Below are 25078 nucleotides of genomic sequence, written 5' to 3' on the forward strand. Positions count from 1 at the left end.
TTTCATGCATAGAAGCCAATTTCTTGAGGAACAGTGACTATAAATTGCAACTGGAAGAAGAAGAAGATGCACTTATTTATTGCGTTGCTTTCAACCAGGAAAAAAGATGTTCTTTCTCTCTCCCTCCCCTTTAAATTAAAGGCTGGGTAAAGAAGAGCCCAGCACCTCAGGGACACGGCTTCGGCAGGCACAGCTTGGAGGGCTCGTTTCCTCGCTCGTTTATTGTGAGGGAAGGATCACGCTGGGGGCCAGGTACCTCTTCCAGTCACGTAAAACTGAAGACATAGATAAATGTATTTTTTTTTAAGTTTGAAGCAAGATTTTAGTTGGTACTAAAAGATTTTGGGGCTAGATTTTTTCAGAAGGCGATGCCCCTTTTAGGAGGATTTCTCACACACGGAGGAGTCCCGCAATGCACTAGCTCTCTAGTCCCCGCTTCCTGAGGATACCGTCTGTACTGTATGGGGCTTTAAATGCCAACACGCATTTGGGAACATCAGGAGAAGCAAAAAATCCAGAAAACCTAGTCTGTATGTTCTTCCACAATTCAGTAAATACTCTGCATTGCCCCTCCAACCTCCTGGAGCAGGTTGACACCACTGTGCTCTAAATGCAGACAAAGTAGTAAAAACCAGGTGTGGGTGAAACAGTAAAAATACTTTCATGACATTTCTGTACCTGGGGGCTTTGAGTACCCTAAAGCCCTCAGAACCAGGCTTGAAGCGTGACGCTTCTCACAGAGCAGCTTGTGACATCCACGCACAAACGGGGTGGCAAATCCTCCCAACAGGCAAGGCTGCCGTGGGGGCCGAGCGGTGGCCCAGGCCCCCACCCGGCTCCCGCCTCCGGTCCACCTGCGGGTCAGCTCAGCTCCCTCATCCAGCAGAAAACTAGCCCGCTTCAGAAAACAAACAAAAAAGTCTCGGTCCCCCCAAAAAGCCCCGAAGGGACTCAGCGGCACATCAGCCTCCCCGCTGTCGAGAGGAGGCCGAGGCAGGCTGCCCCACAGGCCGGACAGGCCGAGGGTGGCCCGACAGCCCGCGGGCAGGCCGGGGAGCCCCCGCCACGGCTCAGCCTGGGGGAGAGCGGGCGCCCGCCTCCCTGCGCAGGGCGGGAAGGAGAGCGTCTCGGCAGAGCTCAGCCAGGTCTGCTCGAAGCCGCAGCCGGGCCTCCCCCCCGCCCTCCCCGGCCCGCTGAGGCAGCAGAGCCCGGCGCGGGGCGCGGGGCGCGGGCCCTCTCCCTCCTCCACCGAGGTGGCGGGCGAGGCGCAGCCAGGCCCCAGCGCCGGCTGCGGCTGTGGCGGCAGCGTCCGCAGGCGCGCAGCCCCGCTCGCAGGCCAGGAGCCCCCGCGTCCCCCGCTCCGTCCTCCCCGCTGGCAGGAGGCCGCGGGGCTGCGGGGGGCGCGGGCCGGGTCAGCGGCGCTGCGGGGCGGAGCGGCCGCCTGCCGCGGGGACGCAGATGGCCGGGGATGGCAGAAGGAAGGGGACAGCCGCGGAGAGCAGCGGGGCGGCGCGCCACCGGCTCGGGGAGAAGCAGCCAGCAGGACGGGCAGAGCTGCCGGAGGGCAGGGCCGGCCCTGGTGAGGGGCCAGGGCCCCGTGCGAGGTGCTGCACCGGCGGAAGGCTGGCCCCGGCCCCCTCCCCTCCTCCCTGGCACCCCGCGACATGGGGGAGATGCTTCGCTTTTTTCCTCAGAAAAGGACAATCTCGCGTGGTTAAGTTGCAGGTCGTTATTAGGGCAGTGAAAGCCGTACTTTGTTAGCAATCTTGTAGGTGATGCAGCAAGCGGCTTGTCTTTCTCTTGGGGGTGCTCGGTGTCTCTCCTTTGGACACCTCCTGTCTCCCTCTGTCACCTAGTCTGCTAAGCCTCAGGAAAGTAACAATAATTCACAGGTAAATAGATCAAAAGGCAAGCCCTGGCTGCCATTTGCAGGAGAGGGATCTTAAAGTTGTGAGGATGACAGCAATTTCATGAAGACAGGTAAAACTAAGAACAAACAAATTTCATAAGAGGCAAAAATGGGGAGAAAAGAAAAAAGACACAGCGATGAATAATAAGTCAAGCTCCCATCAGCTCCAAAGCCTGGTGGCTGCTGCAGCTCCCACCACCTGGGTTTCGTGGCCATACCTGTGTTAAGCTCACACACTGTCCTCCTTGACAGCACTTGCAGGGCGTTGTTCTTATCCTGGCTAACTACTGCGGGGATACAGTATCCCCAGACCTCTGCACCTCTGTCAAACGTAGCTAAAGCTGGTCGGCTGTTTTAAGGTGGTGGAGAGGGGATTGCAGAAACCTCACCACTTTAGGGTGTGGGCCAAAATGCAGAGACTGCTTGTAGACCAGGGGAAAAGCCTTCACTGTACGTACCAGAGAGTGATTTACACACGTTAAAAGCCAAACACACCAAAAGCCAATCTGCTCTCACACATTGGTAGGAGAAGGTGAGATGTGCACTTGGGACATGGGATGTGCAGATTCACTGCAATGGAAATGGCTGCCAGAGGGTGGATTTTCCCATTAATTCCTCTGGAGGGCAGGAAGGTTGTGGAGGGACACCCTCCTTGGCCCCCTCACCCTGCTGATTTTTCCCTTTCACATTCTGAGCTGCTGCTCAGTGGGGTGACCTTCCCCAGCCCACTCAAAGATGCTCCAGTACAAAATGATCAGTCACTCACTCCCTCAAACAGTCCCCAACCTTCTTTTCTCTTCCTTTTGGAGGCAATGGGCTAAGTACTTGCTTTTTCCAAAACTCTAAGGTACCTGACCGAAGGTGGTGACCCCTTGTTGAAGGTGATAGATCAGACAAATATCTACAGAAGCACTGAATAAAACACAAATGTGTAAAGCTGACTACGCAGACAATATATCACCTGTAGGTACTGGTTGCTACTTCTTTAAATATTTCAATGTTTTTTGGATGTGTGGGTTGTAGTGACGCTAAATGCAAAGACCATTCAACGCATAAAGGCTAATAGACTGGACTGCTACAAATACAAGTCCTTTGTTAATCTGTTGTTAATATGAATTTATATTTCAGAATTTGCCTAAACTTGGAAGATATTAAATTGTCTATACAACATTTCTTTACACATTTAAAACTTTTTTCATCATTTCCAACACTGTACTGGCCCTAATGCCACTCAGATCATAAAGCGACTTTTTGCCTAAAGCCCATCCTCAGCAAGAATTTCAGCAATTCTGGTTTGCACTTACCCGTGAGTCATCCGTGTCGCCCACGCCTTGAGCAGCCTGTGCCAGCCCGTGTCTGCAACACCACCGCACAGGAGCTGCGAGTTACACAGATAGGCAGGAAAACATTATGGGAATTACAGAAAGGATCTCCATCCCATTTTCAACCTGTTGTAGCTGTTGACATATAGGTGCTTTTGGAGCCAACATTTCTGACTGTTTTCCAAATGCCTTCTATAGCACTTCTTGGCCACTAAGAAAACGGGGGTGAAACCTCAAACATGTACCAGAAGCTGTGATATTATCTCTCTCCACCTGCAGTTAGGCTCTGTTTTCCCTAGGAGCTTTTAACGGATACAGGAACTATATACTATACGCTGGCGAAGCACTCCCTGGTGTGATTGCTGCTATGCCAGCAAAGCTGTGTTTTGTACCAGTGCAGGGCTGCTCTGCCCCCACTCCCAAGTGGGACAAGCAGCACAGAAAAAGCAGTCGCAGGGGAACCACCAGACAAAGGCTCCACATTGCGCTGCAGAGCTCTGCCACCCGGTGCCCTGGCTGGTGCAGCCCTGCCTGGGGAGGCTCAGGCCTTGGAAAAAAGGGTCAGGCAACGGCACTGCGCCCTGGCTTAGGCTAAGGACCAGCCCTGGGAGCTGCAGGAGTCCAGAGCGTTGCCGATGCAGCTCCACGGCAGGAGCAGAAGGGCGGATGGCTTTCCCTCTGCTTCCTTGCAGTAGCTTTCACCCCCACACCCAAACTGGATTTCTTTGGCCCCTAAGAAAGCAGATACCAAGACAGCACCATCCCTTGGCGTGGTGCGTGCTGTGACTATAACAATGACTGTTCATATGGGCCTGGTTGTATCAAAAATACTGCAAAGCAACCCAGCAGATTCATGGCAAGTCCCTGCACTGTTGAACATATGGTCTTAGAAAATTTTTAAAAGCAGAATTTGTCCATTGGTGTTCAAATATTACCTAAGTACTGTACGATACCAGAGCACCTGCAGAAGATGACCACAGCTCGATTTTTTCCCAGCCCTAGGGGCACAGTCCAATCCCTCTCTCCGGCCTGACTTGTGCTGCTCAGGAATTAAGCTCAAATACCAGAAGGGATGAAGAAGATGGAGCAGGACCACAGCCCTCACTTTCATGCTTTGGGGTCCCCTAGCTTTTCAAGGTTTGGTGGAAAACCAAACTATTTCTTTCCTCCACCCCTGCCCATGGTCTGGTCAGGGTTCAAGGCAGATGCAGCACGTAGCTTAGACACCAGCCTTGGCATTGCCAAGCTGAGCGTGGACCCCAGCACCCTGGCCCCATGCCCACGTTTCCAGTCCAGGTGAGGAAAATTATGCAACTCAGAATAGGATCCTCACATGGGGAGTTCCCCATCTCAGCACAGTGAATATACACCTAGTTTTAACTAGTCAGGAGGGAGATGCGAGACAAAGGCATGTGCTTCAGTACGGCACTACTAAAGCAGCTCTCAGAGTTGTGTGGAAACATCAGTTCACTCTTGGGATTCCCAGCACAGAACCTTTTCCTGAAGATAGAAACCTACATCTTCCTTTTCATTTCTGAAGGCCTGCCCAGAAGTGATCAAGCATCATTCCAAACCCAGTGCCAGGCAAAGAGCCTCCCTTTTCAGTATCTCCATAGTGAGAACCTGCTGCCTTGCTTTTAGCCTGGAGAAGATGGCACAGGAGCTGTTACCAGAGCAGCTGATGTATGTTCCCAGCTAGCTTTTCTTGCAAGGGCCTATCGTCTATGAGCCTGTACTGCAAGACACACTTCTTTTTCACATCTTAAAATGTTGCCTGTGAGTTAGGAGTATGCATACATTATGAATGAGAATAATGAATTGGTGATTACATTAGCTATTTTTTCAGCCCATAAACATCTGTGCCATGGCTTATGGAGAAATAATCAGGTAGAAAGCTAACACTTTTTCTAGAAATGGATCATTTTAGTACAATGATTTTGTTGCATAAACAGTGAGCTGAGAATTATCTAGATGAAAACAGAACTGTCCTCTTTGGAATTAAGAAAAGTCATTCCTAGTTTTGGTATACTAGTATTCATAAATTTATCACAAATCAAAATTATGAGCCTAAACTCTTTCTGACTGCCCACGCAATGCTATTTCAGCAGAATAACTGGCAAAATGAATAACATACCTATCATTTACCCCAAATGGGACATTACTTCATTTTTTTGAGAAAGTTGAAACTTTCCTCAAGCTAGAACTTGTACCTGCTCTGGTGCTTCCTGCTGTAGGGATGACCCTACTTTGGTTATGCCCAGTAGCCTTCCCTTACCTGCGGTATGTCCCACTGTCTTGAAGGAGCTATGTGTGTGCAACATGACTATCAACATCAGCAGGAATCTAAATGTTGAAAACATTTTCTGCAGCGTCAACAAGCTGTGCCCTTGCACTTGTTAATAAACCCACTATATAAACTAATTTGGGCATTGCCTACATGTCCTTGAAAACATTTTTCCTACAAAGTATCACTTACATGCTGCAAGCCCAGACACAGTACAATGACAACCAGTTGTGCACTAGTTCAGTGCAGCGATTTTGAAAGGCTCTAACTGTGCATGTTCCTATGCCACAGTCTTGCAAAGCCTTGTACATGGTGGGAATGGGTAACCACATCATTACAGCTGTCACAACTGCTAAACATCTTTCATGATGATTATGATTCATTCAAGCAGGAGATACCATGAGAACTGCATCTCACTGACTTTCCAAAGGTGTCCATGGTCTTTCAAATGACAGTTTCTCTGACTGGAGATATAACTTATCTCATTACCATATGATATGTTTAAAAAGAAAAAAAAAAAAAAAGCCTGCTAATTAGCTGTTAGGCTGCATGATGGCAGTTTCAAGCATCAGAAGTATGGCAGTTACATAGAGCTACAATACCTGTGGGCCTAGAAGTCCACAGGCTTGAAATATACAGTCTCCTACCAAGGTCCCTGAGGCCTGATCCAATATTTGTGCATTTGTATAGAATCCAGAAGGCTATTTTTTTTTAATTGAAACAAAGAAGCACAGAGATAGGGTCAAGGCAGCTATAGACCAGGTCCCCTCCATTCTTGCTGACTTGAGTAAAAGTTAAGAATATTATAAGCTAGCAATGCCTTTTCATGCCCAGATTCAAGTTAGATGTTCTTACCTCACCTCAACCTACCATGGGAGCCTGGGAGGTGCATCCAGAAGCAAACACAATGCCAGACACAGGAACGTGGCTTTCGCTTTCTCCCAATCTTCCTTTCTCCTGGGGCACAGAACGCTCTCTGCTGTCAGGTGAACCATCACTTTGTGATATACACACATCAGCCAGCAGTGGTGATGCAGCGTGCACTGACAGACAGACAACCTCTGACGCTAAGCTCATGTATTCCCTTTATTGAACTGTACTAGTTATTGCAATCAGATTAAGTCACATTTATAAAGCAGACCATCCAGTTGCACTGAAACCGATTATATTCATTACATAGTTTTAATCACTGTCCGGTGAACTGGCAAATCCAATCAAAGCATTAGTCTTTAATTAAAAAATTAAAAAGAAATATTCAGACAATAGCCAAGCAATCACATCACAATGCACAGTTACCTAAAATTGCAATTAAAAAGCAGTTAACAAAAAAGAAAAAAATCACACCTAATCTTTAACTATCAATATAATACAAGAAGCAACAAAGGGCAACAGCATCAAAGCAGATTTATCTAACACTATAAATTCAGTCAGAAGCAGAAGCTCTAAAGTACACTAGCTGAAGCAGGACAATAAAAAATACTGAGCATGGAATACTTTTAATCTCTTCCATTAATATTCATTTCCAGCTGCTTATAATAGCAGCGCCTCATGGCCAAATCATTAGAGTTTTACATCTGGGTTGCAAATGACACTTTGATTGGATGTAATGTTCAAATGGTCCTCCCCACTGTGCCACCGTCAAGTCTTCTGCAGAGAGGTGTCCTGTAGTGCCAGTGGCTCACTGTGCGTGCTGGCTCAATGTGTGGTTCTGGAAAGACGAAAAAAGGAGACATGCATGAGGGGCAGAATAATAGAAAGCATGCCCATACCCTCCTACTCAGTACCATTTATGCAGAGCTCGACATAAAAGCTTCTCAATTATTACAAAACAAAATGCAATAAACAAAAAGTACTCATAAGTAACAGCTGCCAATATGACACATTTGCTTTGTTCTGACAGATCTGTTAATGCTGGCATGAACTTAGAAATAAAATGCTACAAGCCAAGTACAGCCATGAGGGTTTCTTTTTTTTTATTTTTTTCCTTTCAATACATATAAAGAAAGTGGTAACACTTCATGGGCAAAAACTGCCTTTAGGGATTCCCTTAACTGTAACAATTAAAAAAAAAAAAACAAACAAACCCAAAACTGAATCGCGGGGGGAACCCTTGCCATATTTTACTCTTTTATTCTCACTAGTACCGGGTGCAAGTACTGGCAGCAAGAGACACCAGATTGTGACACACACTTCTCAGTCCAAGAAATACTTCGGCAATAACAGCTGAACCGCCAGTTCAGGCACCAGGGTAATATACCCAGCAGAAAAAAGGCTGGACATATAACCCAGAAGTTAAATCTTTTTAAAGAATAGACTTTGTTCTACATGTTTCTTTCAGCAGTTTAGAGTCTTTTTTGTTGTGTTTTTTCCTTTTGGTAAATTTGTAATAGCCTCATGTCATCACATCATGCAGTATCTCGCATCAGAGGATGCTGACCTGTCTTGCCATTTTGTGCAGGAGCCAATAAATCATGAAGCCAACCTTGGAAGCGTATTTTTAGAGCAGTACCAATTCACCTACATTTTCTGTGCAGACTAAAACCCCAGTCCCACATATAAGCTCAGCTTTATTTGTATGGTTATTCAACTGTTTGAGCAACTAGAGTTGTGCTTCATGGTGAGCTTTTCTTGAGCTGAGTCCCCAGCATCCCCAAATATAAAAATTCATTTGCATTATTTCAAGCCTAAGCAATTTTACTAGTCTCCATCTGCCTAATAACAGAGCCGGGCAAGTCCACCAGCTTGAAGTGTAAGTTTTTAAACACGAAATGAATTTTGAATCTAATTATTTATTTACAATGACGAAGCTTTGAAATAAAGTAAGATATTTTAACTTTTCATAAATCATCTGGTCCTTCTACACTATCCACAGTTACATCTTGATGAAGAAAAAGAATGATCCTCTGCTTTATCCAGGGATGACATCTCCCTGATGAAAACCGTCTGTGGAAAGAGCTAATGGGTGGCCCGCGATGCGCGGGGCCAGGCGGGCAGGCGGCGGTGACCCCATTTGCAGGCAGGAACATTTCTGGACTGTGCACTCCCAAAAAGTGACCACCAGGTGTCAGAAGTGCTGCTGAGTTCCTAAATCACGGCAAAAGTTATCTGCGAGATTGTGGCAGGCGGGCTGCGAGGAAACTCCGCACCACAACGGTCAGGCTTTAACGTGCCAGAAGGTGACAGAGGCGGCAGAAGCATCGTAGCTGCCACACGCACAGAAGGAGCCCTTGTGAAATTAAATACAACTGGTGAAAACACAAAATAACTGTGCCTTGTTTAGCTTAACACTAGCCCTCTGAGCACACCCCGGTCTGTGACGCTAAATATTTCAGAATCAAAAAACAGAAGTACTGTGCAAAGACTTGGAAAACTTATCGGGGATAAAGCATTACACTCAGATAATGTCAAGTGAATTGACAGTTGAAACTACTTTGCTTTTAGACAATTTAACATCACCAAACATAAAATCCCATGGCTTTTTACTTCGCTATACATGGAAATTTTCCTGGCCTTAAGAAGGAATGACCTTTGCAGTGCTGGATGTTATTCTCAAGTCAAATAATGGCTTTATGAAGAGGATGGATGGAGCCCTACAAACACAATGGCAGGACTGACAAGAAGCTTGTCCGCTAAACCTAACTGGGAAAGCATGAAAATGTGAAAGAATACACAGGCCACTCTGTGTTCAGACACGCTCCTCGGCATTTAACAATGGCCATTTCTTGTGCACTTCGTTACAGTTCTATTTTTAGATCATTCTGAGTATCAATAAAAAAAGCAAAAGGTTTAGCATCTTCAAATCGAAAGAAGGGCTATTTGTGGTAGACAAATCCATACTTATTTAGGCAGCGTCATTTAAAAGATAATGCACAATCAGCACTAGGTGCATGACGCACGGTCTACAGTCAGGGAACATGATTTCAAACTTGTGTGGCTCCTGCATTGATTACACCAGGCAGGTCAATAAAGGAATGGTATGTGGCTCTAAATCTGATAATGAAGCTTTCATTGTGAGCCCTCCCTCCTCAAACATGGGTTAATAATATGTTCTGAACACTCCTAATACAATGAATATACTGGGTTTGTGACAGAGTTTACACAAAGAAACAAACAGATTCTACTCAAATCCTGCAGCCGTTCAGAGCTGTGTCAGGTAGAAGCTGAGAAACTAGCCGTGCCATAGGGCTATCAGTTAAAAAAAACCAAAACATTTTTTCATATGCAAATCTTGATTTTGTCTTAATATCTTGGGAACGTACCGTTTATTCCCTTTGCATGCATTACTGGCAATCAATATGCTGACTAGTCTCCAGACCGAACGGTTAATAAATAGAGCCACATTTTATACAGGACCTCACAAACACATCTGTAATGCCTACAGACACAAGAGCCTGTATGCACCGAATCCTCCCCCTGCCTTTCAGAGAGCAGATCCTGCACAAGCCACGTGCACAAATGCTTAAGTCCTGCATGCCCAAGTGCTTGTGAACACCAGACCACCAGGTTCCTCCATGTGCAAATACTGCATAACCACCACTGGTGTGTATTCAGAAGACCCACAAAAGCCTGTCCGTATCCTCTGCAACCAGTATAGGTTTCTCACCCATTAAAATGTATTTCAGACCACACAGACATGCTTTCCAAAAAAACTCTGGCAACCTGTCTCCTATTACTAGCAACTGCCATGTCTTATCTTCTTGCTTCTACTCTCTCTGCCCCGTGTGTGTGCAGCTTATTGGAATTGTGCTTTGCAGATGTCAGAAAGTGTCTGAGACGTTCAGTGCTTACATCTCTTCTCTCACACGTGTGTTTTGCATATTTGACCCATGCTTTATCAAATAACATTATTAGGCACCTCTGTGTGTGCCCACAGACAAAGAAAATTCCCCTCGCTGACCAGACTTTCAGAGCAATTGAAAAATAAGTAAATCCTAGCATTGAGAATGCCCTGTGCCTCAGCAGAAACAGCTTGCACTTCAGCGCTACACTGGGCTGTTCCAGGCAGCAGAATGAAACCATAAAGGCCAGAAGGGAGCGAGCATTTTGAAACATGCAATACTACAGGAACGCTTCTACCCAACTTGCCTAAGGAAACTTCACCCCCTTTCCAGCAGGAGGGTGGGCTGGCAGGAAACAGCTTGGGCATGATTTTTCAACTCTAGAAGTTAGAGTTAAAAAAAAAAAAAAAATCTTAACGGTGATTTCCAAAGGAAAATAGAGCAGCCACAAAAATGAAGCCTCTCCAGGCATGCTTGTGTGTGTGTTTGCACATGCCTACCTGCTTACAAGGCCATCCATACACGTATGCATTTGGGGGCTGGCAGGAGGCAGGACATAATTTGGAAGCTGAACAGTAAAAATGGTTCTTCACAGCTCCTGTTAGGCCCCCTGGTTTATGCATGGCTCACAGCTGATACCCCACTGAATACATCATTCTGAGACATTATTGCAGCTGGAAAACTGTACAGCAGCACTAAGTCACCTGTCAAGATCAAGTAAGTCACAGCTTATTTATAGGACAAGGTTGGAAAATTTCTTCTTTTCTTTTCTTAATAATCATGCAAAATGGATAGCAATTCTGTTAGCCACATCAGTGGGAAAAATGCAACTACCCCGAGCCTCAGGGCTGTCGCAGTGTTTAAGTGGAATTTTCTACTGGCTGCACAATCCCCAAATGAACCATTTGCGGAAGTGTCTGTGACCAAGGAACTGGGCGACGGGTTTTGCAGGAAATAAAAAGATTTCAAAGAATGGTTGATTATTGTCCGTGTAGATACTGATTGCTCTCCAGATCTTCCCTGGGGACACCCCCTGCCTGCCCTCTGGATGCGGATCAAGCCATTTGTGCAGGACATCTACAACGAGTATTCCTCTGTTTTTCTACATGCATTATTATGAAAACACTGGCACGACAATCTCCATTTTCAGAGCACTGTGTCAAGAAGGAAAGCATCGGGCTTGAAAGATGATCACTTACAGCAGTTCAAAGAACTCTTACAAGCTATATAAAGATCGAGAGAAAAAACGCACACAAAAAAGCAACACATGATAGAGCAAAGCTCCAAGCCAGGCAGTCAAGCTGGGAGTCTCCCACACTGCAATGACGTTCACTGCCAACAAGTCACAGGTGTACTACACAGGAGCAGGTGAAAAAAATAAAATGCAACTGTGAGGGGTGTGATAATGGTTTGGGGCCATAATACATCCAGTCTATAGTGCCATTGTGCATCTGTTATGTATTTAGATATTTTGTACCAGCCGTTTAGAGGTATACTGTCTGTGTGAGTGATCATATACACCTAAAAGACCGTATGTTATACAGAGGTTAAGAAATGGCACAACAAGGCTGGTGATGCCCACCACCCTCAAGTGAAATTCAGGAGCCTTCTGCAGTGTTACATAGAGATTGGGACTCCGATGAAAGGTTATAAAGCCTCTCTCTCCCCTTCCAAACCCAACTAAAATGAACAGAAACCATTCCTCAAATCATTTCAATAGGAATTACAGAGATAATAGATTCATGCAACAAACAGCCAACGTGAAACTTAACTGGTGATTAGCCATTGGGTGACCCGTGCACGTGAGTACGCTGGGTGTTTCGGAGAGGGAGCACGCTGTACTTGCTGCCCGCACATCGCTTCTCCAGAGCCAGCTGCTCAGCCCATGCCTCCCTGGCTGCCCCCACGGCTCAGTGCCTGGGGACACTGGGGTTGCTGTGGCACTGCAAAACCACCCGGACTGAAAACACCGACCCCAGGGGTGATGCCTGAACACACCTGCCTGATCTTGTGACACGGAAAGTAATTCCTATTAATGCCTACATTTTTCCCAACATGCAGGGGGTCCTCCAGACCCAGGCGAGAGGTTTCCACCACCCCTTCAGGCCCCGTCCAGCTCCACGCCCAGGGATCAGGGTCTTGGCTGGGGACTCCTTGGGGCTGCGCCCCCTCCTCCCTATTCTCTCTCCTTTGTACCTTATGGAGTGGGACTGGGGGGAACAAGAGAAGCGATCCCTCCACTGACTGGCAACACACACAGCTTGCCAGACAAAAACTAAACCTCAGATTCAGGCGTTGACTTGAAGCAAAGGTTCAAGTCTCACATTTGAACATATATATAAAAAAAGACAAAACAAATCCTCCAAATTGCTACAAACAGAAGTTAGAGTGTCTAAATATTTATGAAATACCATCTGCAGCATTCTTTTTTCAAACAATGTTTTGCATCTTTTGAATTCAAACTGGTCCAAAAATCTCTCAGCCATTATTCCTCATTATACATCCATAAGCGCAGACACATACGTGCACAGGTACTATCTCCCTCTAACAGCAATCCAAAAAGATGAAAATCTTTATGCCTTGACTTTATAAAGGGATTACTTTAGGCAGAGGACACAAGATGACCCTTGCTTTAGCCACTGGAGATTATGCTCTCTACAGAAAGCTGTGAGCCTTAAATTGGTGCTGCTCTAATCCTAAACTGGAGAGGCATTCAAGGGATGCCATGACCCAGAAGAGCAAGAGGAAAAAACCTAAATTAAAAAAAAAAAAAAAAAAGCAAAAAAGCAGCACACTGAAGGGGAGGGAGGGGAAAAAAGGGAGAGAGGGGAAAAAAGGAGAGCGAGCTTGCTTTACAGGACAAACCTTTTTATTTTTATTTTTAATTTCTGGTTGCTACTCTCCCTTTGCTATGAGACTCTAAAGAAAAATCACCTTTGCACCCCCTTGCAGTTTGTATGTGCTTATTTTTAGAACTGTTTGACAATTATCCAAGGGTCTAAGACTAACAGATGGCCTGTCTTAAAGCCTCATATGTTCACTAGTTTGCACTTCTGACAAACAGTAAATGTACTCAAGAGTGTGCCATAAACAGGGCTGAATGAATACTCAGAACACAATTTAGTTAATACACTTCATTAAAACTGATAGTGGTAACCAATGTTTCCCATAAAACCTGGTGTTAATTGCTCTTCCAGTTGTTTCAGGTAACTCTTACCCAGTGACATTTATATGTTTAGATCACAGTTTTTCAGGAAATAGAGTATTACTTCTTTCCTTTCCCCTGGTATTTCACCCACTACATAAAATGCTTGTAACAAGTGAACTCCAAGTTATCATGGTACTCAATAAAAAAAAAAAATTGTCAGGCAAGACAGGTTCACATGTCCCTTCTCTATTTGAAGAATCCCTTGAAATGGAGGTAGAGGCAAACGAAAGGTGGCACATCCTTTGTGAAAGGAAACGGCTGCCTGTGTTACTGCTTCCTTCATCTCTGAGCATCTGATAACTTGCCGTGCGTCAGTCAGTCCCCGTGTCAGCACACTTTGAGATGGCACTTCAACAAATGCAGTTAGGAAGCTGTCCTTTACAAGTTATTGAACCAAGAAAAAAAAAATAAAAATCACTTCGAGTGTCTAAGAAAATACGCCTGGAGGTTTGGTGTCAGCTGAGAAGCTAAGTTGCCTGTTTCCAATGAAAATATCTGTATCTGAGTTACTCTAATGCTTGCATATATTTGATTACTCCAGGGCCAAATGCACCTTTCACCAGTACAGGGACACAGAAATACTCATCTGCGCCAGGACAGAGCTGGCCCTGGCACCCCTAGGCTTTCTGTACCCGCCGGGGAGGTTGAGTAGCCCCCTTCAGTGCCCGCTCACCCAGGGGACAGCCTGAGCCACCCCCAGGAACCTGCCTGGCTCCTCCGGCGACCAGGACCTGGCACTTCGTCTGGAGTTGATGGGAAGATTCAGAACTTGTAAATTATTTACAGGGAAAAAAAAGCCGCTCCACACATGACCGACTAAATGCTGTCTGCTTTTTTTTTTTTTTTATATATAAATCTTTTTCTGTGGCTGGCATGTTTCTATATTGAAATGCAACTGACCAGGTGTTGGTCTGTAAAATCCAGGCAGACCCAGAAGCACCCCCCCACCCTGCTGCCTGCCTTTGTTCTGCACCCCAGGGGCTGTGTGCTCTGCTGCTGTGCTGCATCGTCCCAACAATATACTTGCTGAGTTTTATCTCTATTACTTACACCGCTTCTGTTAATTTTAATGTATTCTTGAATTTTGATAAGCATTTCTGTGTTATTCTGGGTTTGAAAAATTATCTTTTTATACAGATACCTTTCTTAGAGTTATTTTTCCCAGCACCAGCCTTTTCTCACACCAGCTAAGGATTTTTTAGATAATTTATGAATTTAATTTCTCTTCTAATTCAGGTTGCTTAGTCCTAATCAGACTTTGACAACTCACCTAACATGCTTTCCCCTTTCCACTTGAGACTAATAATTCTGTATCATCAGTCTTGTAGACCAGCCATCGCTTCCTCTTCTTGTCTAAAAACTCAGAATAAACCAAGGTGAACCTATTACAAGTGAACTCCAAATGTGAGCCTAAGCCTGGCATAGCCTCTCATATTCGATTAAATGCCTCACTGAAAAGTCTATATGCTTCTTCCAAAAACACTGGGTAAAATGCTGAAGCACAAAAGCAAACCGAAGCCTTTGGGAAAATCTTCTTACCACAGCATTTTGGAAATAAAAACCACAGGAGAATACATTATTAAGAGATAACCGGAGTCTTCTGTTAGAGAAACTAGCCGTAAACACGCCACGATTCACTGAGGCACCCAATGAAACCAGGGAGCTAATAATACCTGTCCTGAGGGACTGCACACTCCAGAGAATTTCACTCAGAAATGCAAATTTGTCAGTGTCCTTGTGACTTGTAGTCTACAGCATGCCATGCGCAAGAACAAAATAAGCTGAGGGAAGAACCTTACACTTCCTCAATGTAAAGGGAGAGGGACAAATTTAATTATTGTTGTCAGAAGTGCATAAAGCCAGAATATTTTTAGAATTCCTCCACTCTTCCCACAGCCCCACCATTTCTCCCTGACTGGATCCCAGAGCCATTGCTAATCCCAAGAGCAGAAAAGGGCTTGCAGGTCCCAGTATGCCGCTCTCCTGACAACACTTGGTGCTTTAATCTCAGTTTGGTCAGCCCCTGTTTTTTGGGGGAGCTGGTCCCGCAGCCACCCCGGTGCTCAGGGCCACAGCCACCGCTGCGCCTCCACGGACGTGGTCACCCACCCAGTGTGCAGCAGCACGCATGCCCTTTGCCCGACTTCGAAGCAACCCTCCAAAGCTGTCCTAAGGAATGCAAACACCCCGCTTCCAGTCCATTTTCAAATCTAAGCCACACACCAACCATAGAAAGCACCTACTGCCCACAGATACACTCCTTTGTCTGTGCTACACCAAAAACTTCAATGCATGACCCAGTGCTGACCTGTTTTTATCTACTTATGGGTCCTACTCAGGGAAGCAATGATGTTTCAAAACAATTTGCAAGAGGAGAACCATTTTCCAGGAATCCTTTTTAGGTATTCCTCTCAAAAACATGATTTGTTGATTTATTTGAAGCCTATCTGAAGCATATCTCATTAATCCCTCCTTGATCTATGGTAAATCACATTGCAGAAGCCAGTTAATTGTTCGTTTCTGTGAGGGCTGGCATCATCATTATGAGACCCTTTGTGGCTCTTCTATAAACACTAAATGATTTCCTGATTGGGTCTTTATTATAGGACCAGGACAGCATCCTCTTGCACTCTTTTTCTCAAAAAATACTTAGAGCAAAAGGGAAATGCTTTACATAGCACCTTTAGCACTCACCAGTCAAAATGCATAGACAAAAGCTTCATTGAGTGACCATTTCCATGGGAATATAACCCAACAAAAGCCAGGAAATTCAAAGTTGAACTGAAAACTGGCTCCTTAACTTGCTCTGGTGTTCTTTGGTATGGCAAGGGTCACCATCTGATTTTTTTGTAGCTTTTTTTCCTGCACCAGTTAGGTATTCCTGGTGTTAAGGACCAGGTAGAAAACAGTTTCAGCCTTAACTGTGAATTTTAATGCAAACATTAGCCCGGGCACATGTTGCACTTTTCACTTGGACAACATCCTCCATTGAGTGATGGGAGTTGCAGCTGAACCAAGTTGCTTGGACCAAATAAGCAAGGCCGGACAGCTGGACTTCACACCCGCTGCGAGGCTACAGCACATCACAGTCTTTCTATCAGTCATTCTTTTAAAATGCGGCAACTAAAGTAAAATTCCCTCTAATGGAATACCGATCTGACAAATTGTATTGCCTTGTGTTATAGATACTTTTTTCTTAGAGGCAGATAAATATTCCTGTCACGTGGCGCCCACATACTGCTCAGGCTGACAAAATGGCTGGTCAGTGACCTGTTGCCTTGGATGTAATGGCTGTTATTGCTGGTTTCTAATTTCAAAAGGGGCATAAAAATCCTCCAATGCAAGTCTCTCTGCTATAAAATAGCAAGGCCACAGTTTATAGAAGTACTTTACATGCCGTCCCATTAGTGTACATGCCACCAGCAGAGCAGAAATCTGCAGACAGGATTGTGCTCAGCCCACTGCCCACTGCCTTGAGGAATTAACCCCAGAGGAGCTAATAGTGTGAAAGAGCCAAGCAGGATTTGTTCCCATAAGTAAAAGAGGGGTCAAAACATCACCAACAGGAGCCATCTCCTCCAAGACGTCACAAGAGAAAATAGTGAGGCGACATCGCTGTGGTATGTGTGTGAAACAACTGTAACTGTTAAAAAATGGGATTTTCCAGCCAGTGCTACTCCATTACAACAGTGTCACTGGAAAATCTGGTCTCAGGAAAATCTGCCTTCTAAACAGCAAAACGCTACCTCTTAAACAATTGTGATTTCATGCAAAGACTAAGAGCATGTGTCGGCCTCAAAGGAGGAGAAAATTTTCAGAACTAAATATGTTCTAAACCTCTTCTCTACTTCTTTTGGAGACACAGTAATGTAATGCACCAATGACAGATACGCTACATGCAGTCAAACCTCAATGCCCATGGCAATTTATTCAGGTTTAACTGTGCAACAGAAACAAATGAGGAGGCTCAGTGGTCAGGCAGGAGCTCTCCCCCAGGGCTGGCACAGTGGGCAGTGCTTTGGCCGTTTCTGCATGGTGCAAAGCCGAGGCAATTTGGTTCTGTGTACGTGCTCTGCGCGGAGGCGACCTCTGGGGGTCTGCACCGCCTGCCCAGGACATGGCACAGAAGACACACAAGATGCCCTGCAGCGAATCAGCTCAAGCACTGTTGAGTTGATAAGCTCAGGACTGCTACTGCCAAACCTGGGCTAGCTCATGCGGAGTTGGGGTGATGGAGCCTCGCTGAACCCAAGCTGACCTAACACAAAGCTATGAGCCGTCTCTACACTGATCCCATCAGCACACGCAGTCTTACTTCTATCATCTAGATTTTTCCAACAAAGCCACGTCACCTTATTAAGGACACACCGTTTAGTATCTTGTAAGTTATTCTATTAACATGAAACGTGAAGAAAGAAGAGAGCATTAGCAATCCTTCAACTAGAGGTTACTGCACAAGTCAGGTCACTGCACATGCGCACCCAGCCCGTGCATCAAACATTCCTGTCCCATTTTCGTTTAACATAAGCAGAAACTGCGGAACAGGCACAATCTGGAAACAAGCTGTATTTTAAATTATTTTACCTTTTTTCCTTTCCCCTCTGGTCAAAGGGAGATATAAAACTACTCTCAAAATATGATGATAAAGCAGAGTATTAATTACGCAAACATCAGTATATGATTGAATATACTTCTCTGAAAGCAACTTCAGAAAGAGCGAACAGCAAGGCTGTTCCAGGGCTGTTTTCAGGTCCCTGAAAGTAGGCTGCGTTGAAAATACCAACAACCTTCCTGACAAGAGCACAGAGGTGCAGGCAGTGACAGCCCCATACACAAGCCCAGGTGCAGAAAGGCAAGCTACCAACTGACTTTCTAACTATTCCTTCTCCTTTTGTTGTTATCAGGTCCCATTTTTTCCTGACGACTCATCATGCTTGCTCTGTGTATCTGAGAACAGGTAAGGCAGTGAAGAATTAGCAGGAGTCTCTCTCGTGCTTTTTAAAATCACCCCGGGAAAACTGACCCTTGGGATCTGGCCACAGGCAGGACCCCTGTCCTCAGCTCGGTCCAGCAGCCAGGGCTGGAACCGCTCCTCCTGCTGCCTTTCACTGGCCAAGGAGATAAACCCTAGGATTACACCCTAAATCTCTTACTCAGCAAATCAGAGGTACACCCAAGGCCTTTTAAATTTCTTCATGAAACTATTTTTCAAATTCCTTCTAACGGTAAAAGTGATGGGGGCTCTGCCAGCACCACAGCAGTAGGCAACAGCAGTACAGTATCACTCCAGGATTTCCTGTCTGGAATTTAGGCTTCACGTCTGAAATACAACACACACACAACACTTGTACGACTGAGGAAACACAAGATGCTTGCCACACATTTATTATCTTCCTAGGGAAATGATATAGAGGACAAAAGAGACTATATTTACTCCCTCCCCAGCTGCTTTTACAATCTAATAATTTATTTCTCCTGGACATAAATTTCAGATTTAAATGAAATCCCCGAAACCTAAAGATGCCACATGGTACAGGCCAGGGCAGTATTTCTTTCTATTTTGGAGATGGAGTGCTTAATGCATTGCTCTGTTAACCAGTAGCCTTAAATTTTGGCTGGGGGGACGAGGGGAGGAGAGGAGGTGCGGGAGAGACAAGCAATTAGACTGTGGCAGACCCTAGATGCAAATACAGGCGACTGTGATTACTACCTTCATACTGAGTTAAAAATATCTGGTTATTGAAAATTATTTTCTCAGTCCATGGAGGTTTATCTAGGTTTAGGCCGAGATGTTTATTTTTTCTGCAGCAGCTGTACTGGGGGATTCTTTTACAACGTTTTGCTTACACAGTAGCTATGTATCATTCACACTTCCGAAAACTGAGGCGCTTTCTATGATGTAAGAAATCTCTGCAATTAGAAACAACCATATCCTCTTTCAAAAAAAATAAAACAAATAAAATACAACTCCAAAGCCTTCTAGTCAGCAGTTAAGACAGCAGTGCTCTTAAGGCAGATGTAAAAATCCAGGGTATAAATTCATGTTAACTGTTACAAATATATCCATCTGTTCACAGACTAACTAGTGACTGAAACTGATGAATCCACTGAAATGTAATTTTCGAGCCCACTAGCGTCTGTTCTCTTCTAGTAATAAAGTAAATGCTTTTCAATAACTGTGCTGCTTTTGAATGCCAATTTCCATTTAAGTAGGTTCGGGTTCTCTCTCTCTCTCTCTCTCAAAAAAAAAAAAAATTAAAATAGCAAATGCCTTTTCTTTCCAAAGGTCAAACTAAGCTTTTAAAGAACAAGCAACATTTCAGCAAGGCAGAGAGGACAAAACTCCAATCAGATAAATGGACTGTGTAATGATTGAGAACCACGGCTGCCTCAGGTTTCCTGAATGGGCTGTAGGATAGAATTTGGCACAAACAGTCAGATGTTGAAGCTTATATCTCTTTTACTGCAGACAAGAAATTCACTAAAATTATATAAATAATGAATGTGGCTGGGGATCTCTGCTGGTACTACTGCTGGTTCTGCAAGATGCAAGAGCAGAAACATACACTGCTCCATGTTTTTGTTATTAGTGAATCCTTGTTCTCCAACAATAAACACAGAATATGTTATCTGAAATGGCTTCTGCAGCACATACAATATAAGTTTCAGCTCTCTCAAAGTGCCAGCAAATTGCAGAAAGATAAGTTACAAAGACGTACCTAATTTGCTGTGATGAATTGTGTGCATGCTTCAGTGATCAAAACTGCAGCTGAGACCTATTATATTTAATGATCTAGACATTTCTTGTGAAAACACTCAGGCATATACTGTTATGTCTGGACAAGCATCCCCGTTTTGCTCTAGCAGCAAGCAAATGAAGAGACTGAACTTTTAAAAGGATGCTGTACACCACCTTTGATGAGCTCTTTAAAATGGAGGCCGGTCAAGCTCCACTATTTGCCTTAAATAATGCTTATGCTCTGCCCTTTCCAGTGCAGCATCCCTCTTCCTTCGAAAAATGAAGTCAGTTCCTTTGGATGCTAGCGACACTTACAGGAGGAAACAGAGCTAATCTGTGCTCAGACCCCAAATTACGTTCCACAGCAGCTGCTACAGCAGCAGAAAATCAAAGGGGCTGTATTAGAGATCTCTTCCCACCAGCAAAGAAAAATTGTGACAAGACTTTTTGGAAAGAAAACAATGCAAAAAATTTTTATTTGCCTACATACTACACAAATGTTCTGTTTCTATCTTAAGGACTATGTCCTGCTTAGAACGGCATGTGCTACCAAGCCCGGCAGGGCCAAGCAGTGGTACCCAGATCCACTGTCCCTGAGGACACCATCCCCACGCAGCCAGCTGTGCCGACGGCCACGCTCGCAGACCTACAGCTTACGGCCCTTTTGCTCTGTGGGTCTACGTAGAGCAGCAGGGAACAGGGCTTCTTACCACCTTCCTATGGGGACAGGAATTTCACCTTGTGAACATATGAAGGACTTCTGAATAAAAGGTCTGAGGCTTCCAGGGCTTTATGTCTGGCTCCTCCAAATTTCTCCTGCATGGATTTGCATATATTGCTCAACTTCTGCCTTTCCAAATTTGTACAAGAGAAAAAAACCACCTCAGAAAAAGTGCTGGTAAACTTAATTCATTCACAGTTATAAAAAACACAGAGATCTGCAGAGAGAAGCCACACAGAATATTCTTGCTACCACACATTCAAGAGCTCATTTTCTCCCTCCTTGATCAGTTTGAACCTCTTCCTATCATTCATTGTTCAACAAAACAGAGCAAAACACAAAAGTGTGCATTTGACTCCAGAAATAAGGATTTCAAAGTGCTATTTCATTCACCTGAGGAGCTGCTAAATACTAGCACAGTGGTATAGTGATAGTGTGGTAAAGAATGAAGAAAAGGTATTTGTTAATTGTTGACATAACAAAATTAATTTTCCATCCCTAAACTTTTTCTCATCTCTCCTGTGAGCTCTGATGCAATGTTACTGACTGGCACTGCTGAAATGCCAACTTGCATTTCTCATCCTTAATTTCTCTCTAAATGTCATTAGTAATTGTTATTGCCAGACCAGCGAGTGCAATCTGGTCTTTCCGAAAGGAAATCCATTTCTCATTTCTTCTCCTTTGCTTCCTCCTTTTGGTCAAGGATGGATGTTTAACACAGCCTGTGTGCTCTGCTTTCAGGAAGATGGGAATGCATCAACGTATCTGGAAGTAAAACACTCCTGCTTTATTTATTTACATATAGTATGCCTGGATCTTTATGAATACCAAATTGTATATTCAGAAGGGTCTTTAAAACACATCTTTCAAGAACACTAACAAGCCTTAATTGAATAAAGCTAACAAGCAAGGGAAAGACAGACCCTTTAATCTGTGCATACAGACTCCTCTCTGGATGCTTCCATAAATTACTCTTTTTGGTGGGCAACAATGTTGTCAAATATAAAAGCATATTATATGATTTTTCTCTCTTTCTGTCACATGGAAAACAAAACTCTTCAGTGAAATGTGTAAACTGGTCTACCTTTGCTCTGGATTAACGTATCACCCTCATTTACCCACGCAAGTAAAAATGGTTTCCACCACTAAGAGGGGAGGTGAGCTTAGACATCCGTGTGCAAAGGAAAACCTGCAAGTGTAAAAGGTTGGCTCCTTGCGTATCATTATATATTGCGCCGGCGATTTGTATAGTTATGTGCAGCTCCTACAAAATTTGGTCTCCAGTACTTAGAGCACTTTGAGTCAATTTTAGGAAGGACTCTGTGTCATGACAGACCTTTAACTGGGCTCCCCATAAACAGCACATCTTACATTTGTGTGTCTGCATTATGTTTTGTAACGTATATAAAGTAATTAGTTCAAAGCTAGGCTGCATTTCCATATCGATTAACTAAAGGCATCCTATCTCAGAATAAATAGACATTTGGACATTTCCAGCCAGGAATTGTGCTTTCAATAAACACAATTGATGCATATACATTGTCTCTTGGCAGCTTACACTCCTGCCCATCTGTTGGGATGGCATGGTGCCTATGCAAAAGTTGGTTGGACCCTTGCCCTAGGGCATAGATGACAGGCAACGACGGGTTTAGCTGGGCAGCCTGAGCACCGAATCCAAGTGCCATCTCTGCTGTAGGAAGCCCCTTCTGTGTGCCAGCACTGCCACATTGGAACGACATGCCTCCTTACACTTGATCACACATGTTGACACTTGGGTGCGCTTAAGTGCATTAATGACTGAAACGATGCCTTTCACCTGGCTCCCTTCTTTTTTCCCCCCGCTCTGCATCACTGCTGGGTTTTCTGCACATCTTAATGTGAAGTTGCGCACACTTTGCTAGCCAGGGCCAGCCACAGAACGGCGTTAATGGTGTAAGAAATGAAGAAGGGTTTTTTGTTATGGGACATGCTGCTCCAGTGCCAGGTTTTGCCAAGCTTCATCTCACGTGAGTCTTTGCAGACTTGAGAGACCTTTCTGTGTCTCACTGAAGAGACCTCAGGGATAATAAAGATGCAGCAATATATTGATCAGAATAATTTTTCCAAATGAAAAAATGCTACACCTTGTCACTACACCAAACACAGGGCAATTCAATATTTCTGTACCATCCTCTGTTTCAACAGAATTGGCCACACAAAGAGGCCATGCGGTCTGGATTACATGGCTGTTCCAACAGCATCCCCAGCCCCAGACACAGGGAACTCCACCTCATTTTGTGCTAGGGAAGAAGGTGCTGACGACTCACAGAGGTGCATGAGCATGAACGTCTCTGGCTCTTACATAAAGCATTAACCTCTGTGGATGTCAGGCCCAGGAAACCTCCAGCATCACCCGCACAGAACCTCAGCTGCAGCAGAGCCCAGCGACAGCCCCACATAGTCTGCGATGGCGATTCTTAGCTTTGGCCCTTATGAGAGCCTGTTCCTAACCCCAAATTTTTGAACAGCCATATATTCCTCCTCCCCTGAATTTAAACATACGTATTGAAAACCAGAGACCTAATAGGTAAAACTCTTCCCTACTGTGACAACAGATCAGAGATAAAACTTATGGTTTTGAAGTCCATAAAGAACGTTCAGGCAGACAGACTCAACACGATGGGTATATGCCTACAGCACTTTTAATTTTTAATTATTGTTAGTTATAATTATCTGACTGCGTCTGAATGAAACCCAGCAATATGGCTGAAATAGATTTTGGTATTCTTGTAATTTATTAGCTTTGTAACTACTAATAATTAAAATTTAACAATACTCCAAGCACCACAGCAACGTTTTTTAAGAAACGCTAGCCAAATCTGCTAGGATAACTGACTAGGTCATTTTCAGGATTTTTAAAGGAGGACTAACGTTAAAAAAAAACCAAAAGGGGAAGATAGATAACAGACTCTTAAGAGGCTATCAACAACCAAAATGCAAAGATATAAATCCTGTTTAAAAGAAAAAATGGATTTACTTGCAGAAAATTAATTCTACACATGATTTTGTGGGTGCTTCATATGAAACTTAGAAAGAGCTTGTGGTTTGTTTCCAGCAAGAAGCTCCTGATGTTTAACATCTAACTCACACCTAAGTTCTCAAATACAGCAAAAGTTACGTGAAGTGAAAGTACCGCCTTGAGATAGAGCCACATTTCAGGTCCCATTTGTCCTGCCATCCACACACTCCCCCGGGGAAAAATATTTTCTGCAACTTCATCAAAATACCATAGATTTGCTTTTCTCTCAATGACTGTATGGACACCGGAGCCCAGAAGCACTGAGGTATTTCAGAGTGTCGCAAGCACATAGGGCTGTTTGGAAGAAAAATTTTACTCCTATTTAAGTAAGCTTTCGTTTCTTGTACCCCCAGGAAGTAGGTAAAGCCCATTTTTCAAGTAGGAGCTGAAGACACTAACCACTGAAAGATTTTGAATAGCTGGGTACAGACCCCAAATTGCTTAAGTCTTTCTTCAGTGTTCTGATGATTGGTGGCAGACTAAGCCCTTAGATGTAGCCCTGTAGACTCACCTGGTTGCAGGTGGGTCACGTACAAGCCAAGAGGCTCTCGTTCTCCCCATGTGGTTCAGGTGACACTGTTGTACCCAGATGGCCCCAAGGACCACTGGCATGAGCAGTTGGACATGTTGCTCCTCATTGCCCCGCTCCAAGGAAAGCCATCACGGGTACGGAGCAGCATCTTAACGTCCCCCATCGGGCCACGTCAGGCTACGCGGTGCCTCGCTGCGGTGCCCTCCTTGCCTGGGCAGGATGCAGCCCTCTATAGGAGACACCTCTAACATCGGAGCTGACATTAAAAGCAGACTTAAAAAAAGAAAACCTGCTTAGGGCTTGATCTGCTGTAATCAGCGGAAAGAATCCCAAGGACTTTGATGTGGACCAAATCAAGCCCCTGGAGGACGTTCATGGTAAATCATTATTAATATAATGAGTGCAATTTCTGTGCAGCAGCTCATGCCTGTTTATGGATATATGAAAATTGCCAGCTTTTCACATAAAATAAAATGAGGAGGGAGACAGACCACAGTGTTAGCCAATGAGCCATAGTAGCCATTCTC

General features: G+C 44.6%; 1 protein-coding gene across 7 annotated transcripts in view; it reads right to left on the minus strand.

The window, feature by feature from the left end:
• Positions 1–6588: 6588 nt before the first annotated feature.
• The window catches only part of ZNF423 (zinc finger protein 423), a 238150-nt gene continuing 219660 nt past the window's right edge, over positions 6589–25078 (minus strand). For all 7 annotated transcript variants that reach the window (XM_052796002.1, XM_052796003.1, XM_052796004.1 and 4 more), the window contains one exon: positions 6589–7223. In XM_052796002.1, coding sequence (XP_052651962.1) covers positions 7194–7223 — 30 coding nt within the window. In that variant the 3' untranslated portion in view covers positions 6589–7193. The remainder of the gene's footprint in view (positions 7224–25078) is intronic.

This window comes from Harpia harpyja, chromosome 9 (assembly GCF_026419915.1).
Source record: "Harpia harpyja isolate bHarHar1 chromosome 9, bHarHar1 primary haplotype, whole genome shotgun sequence".
Taxonomy (NCBI): Eukaryota; Metazoa; Chordata; class Aves; order Accipitriformes; family Accipitridae; genus Harpia; species Harpia harpyja.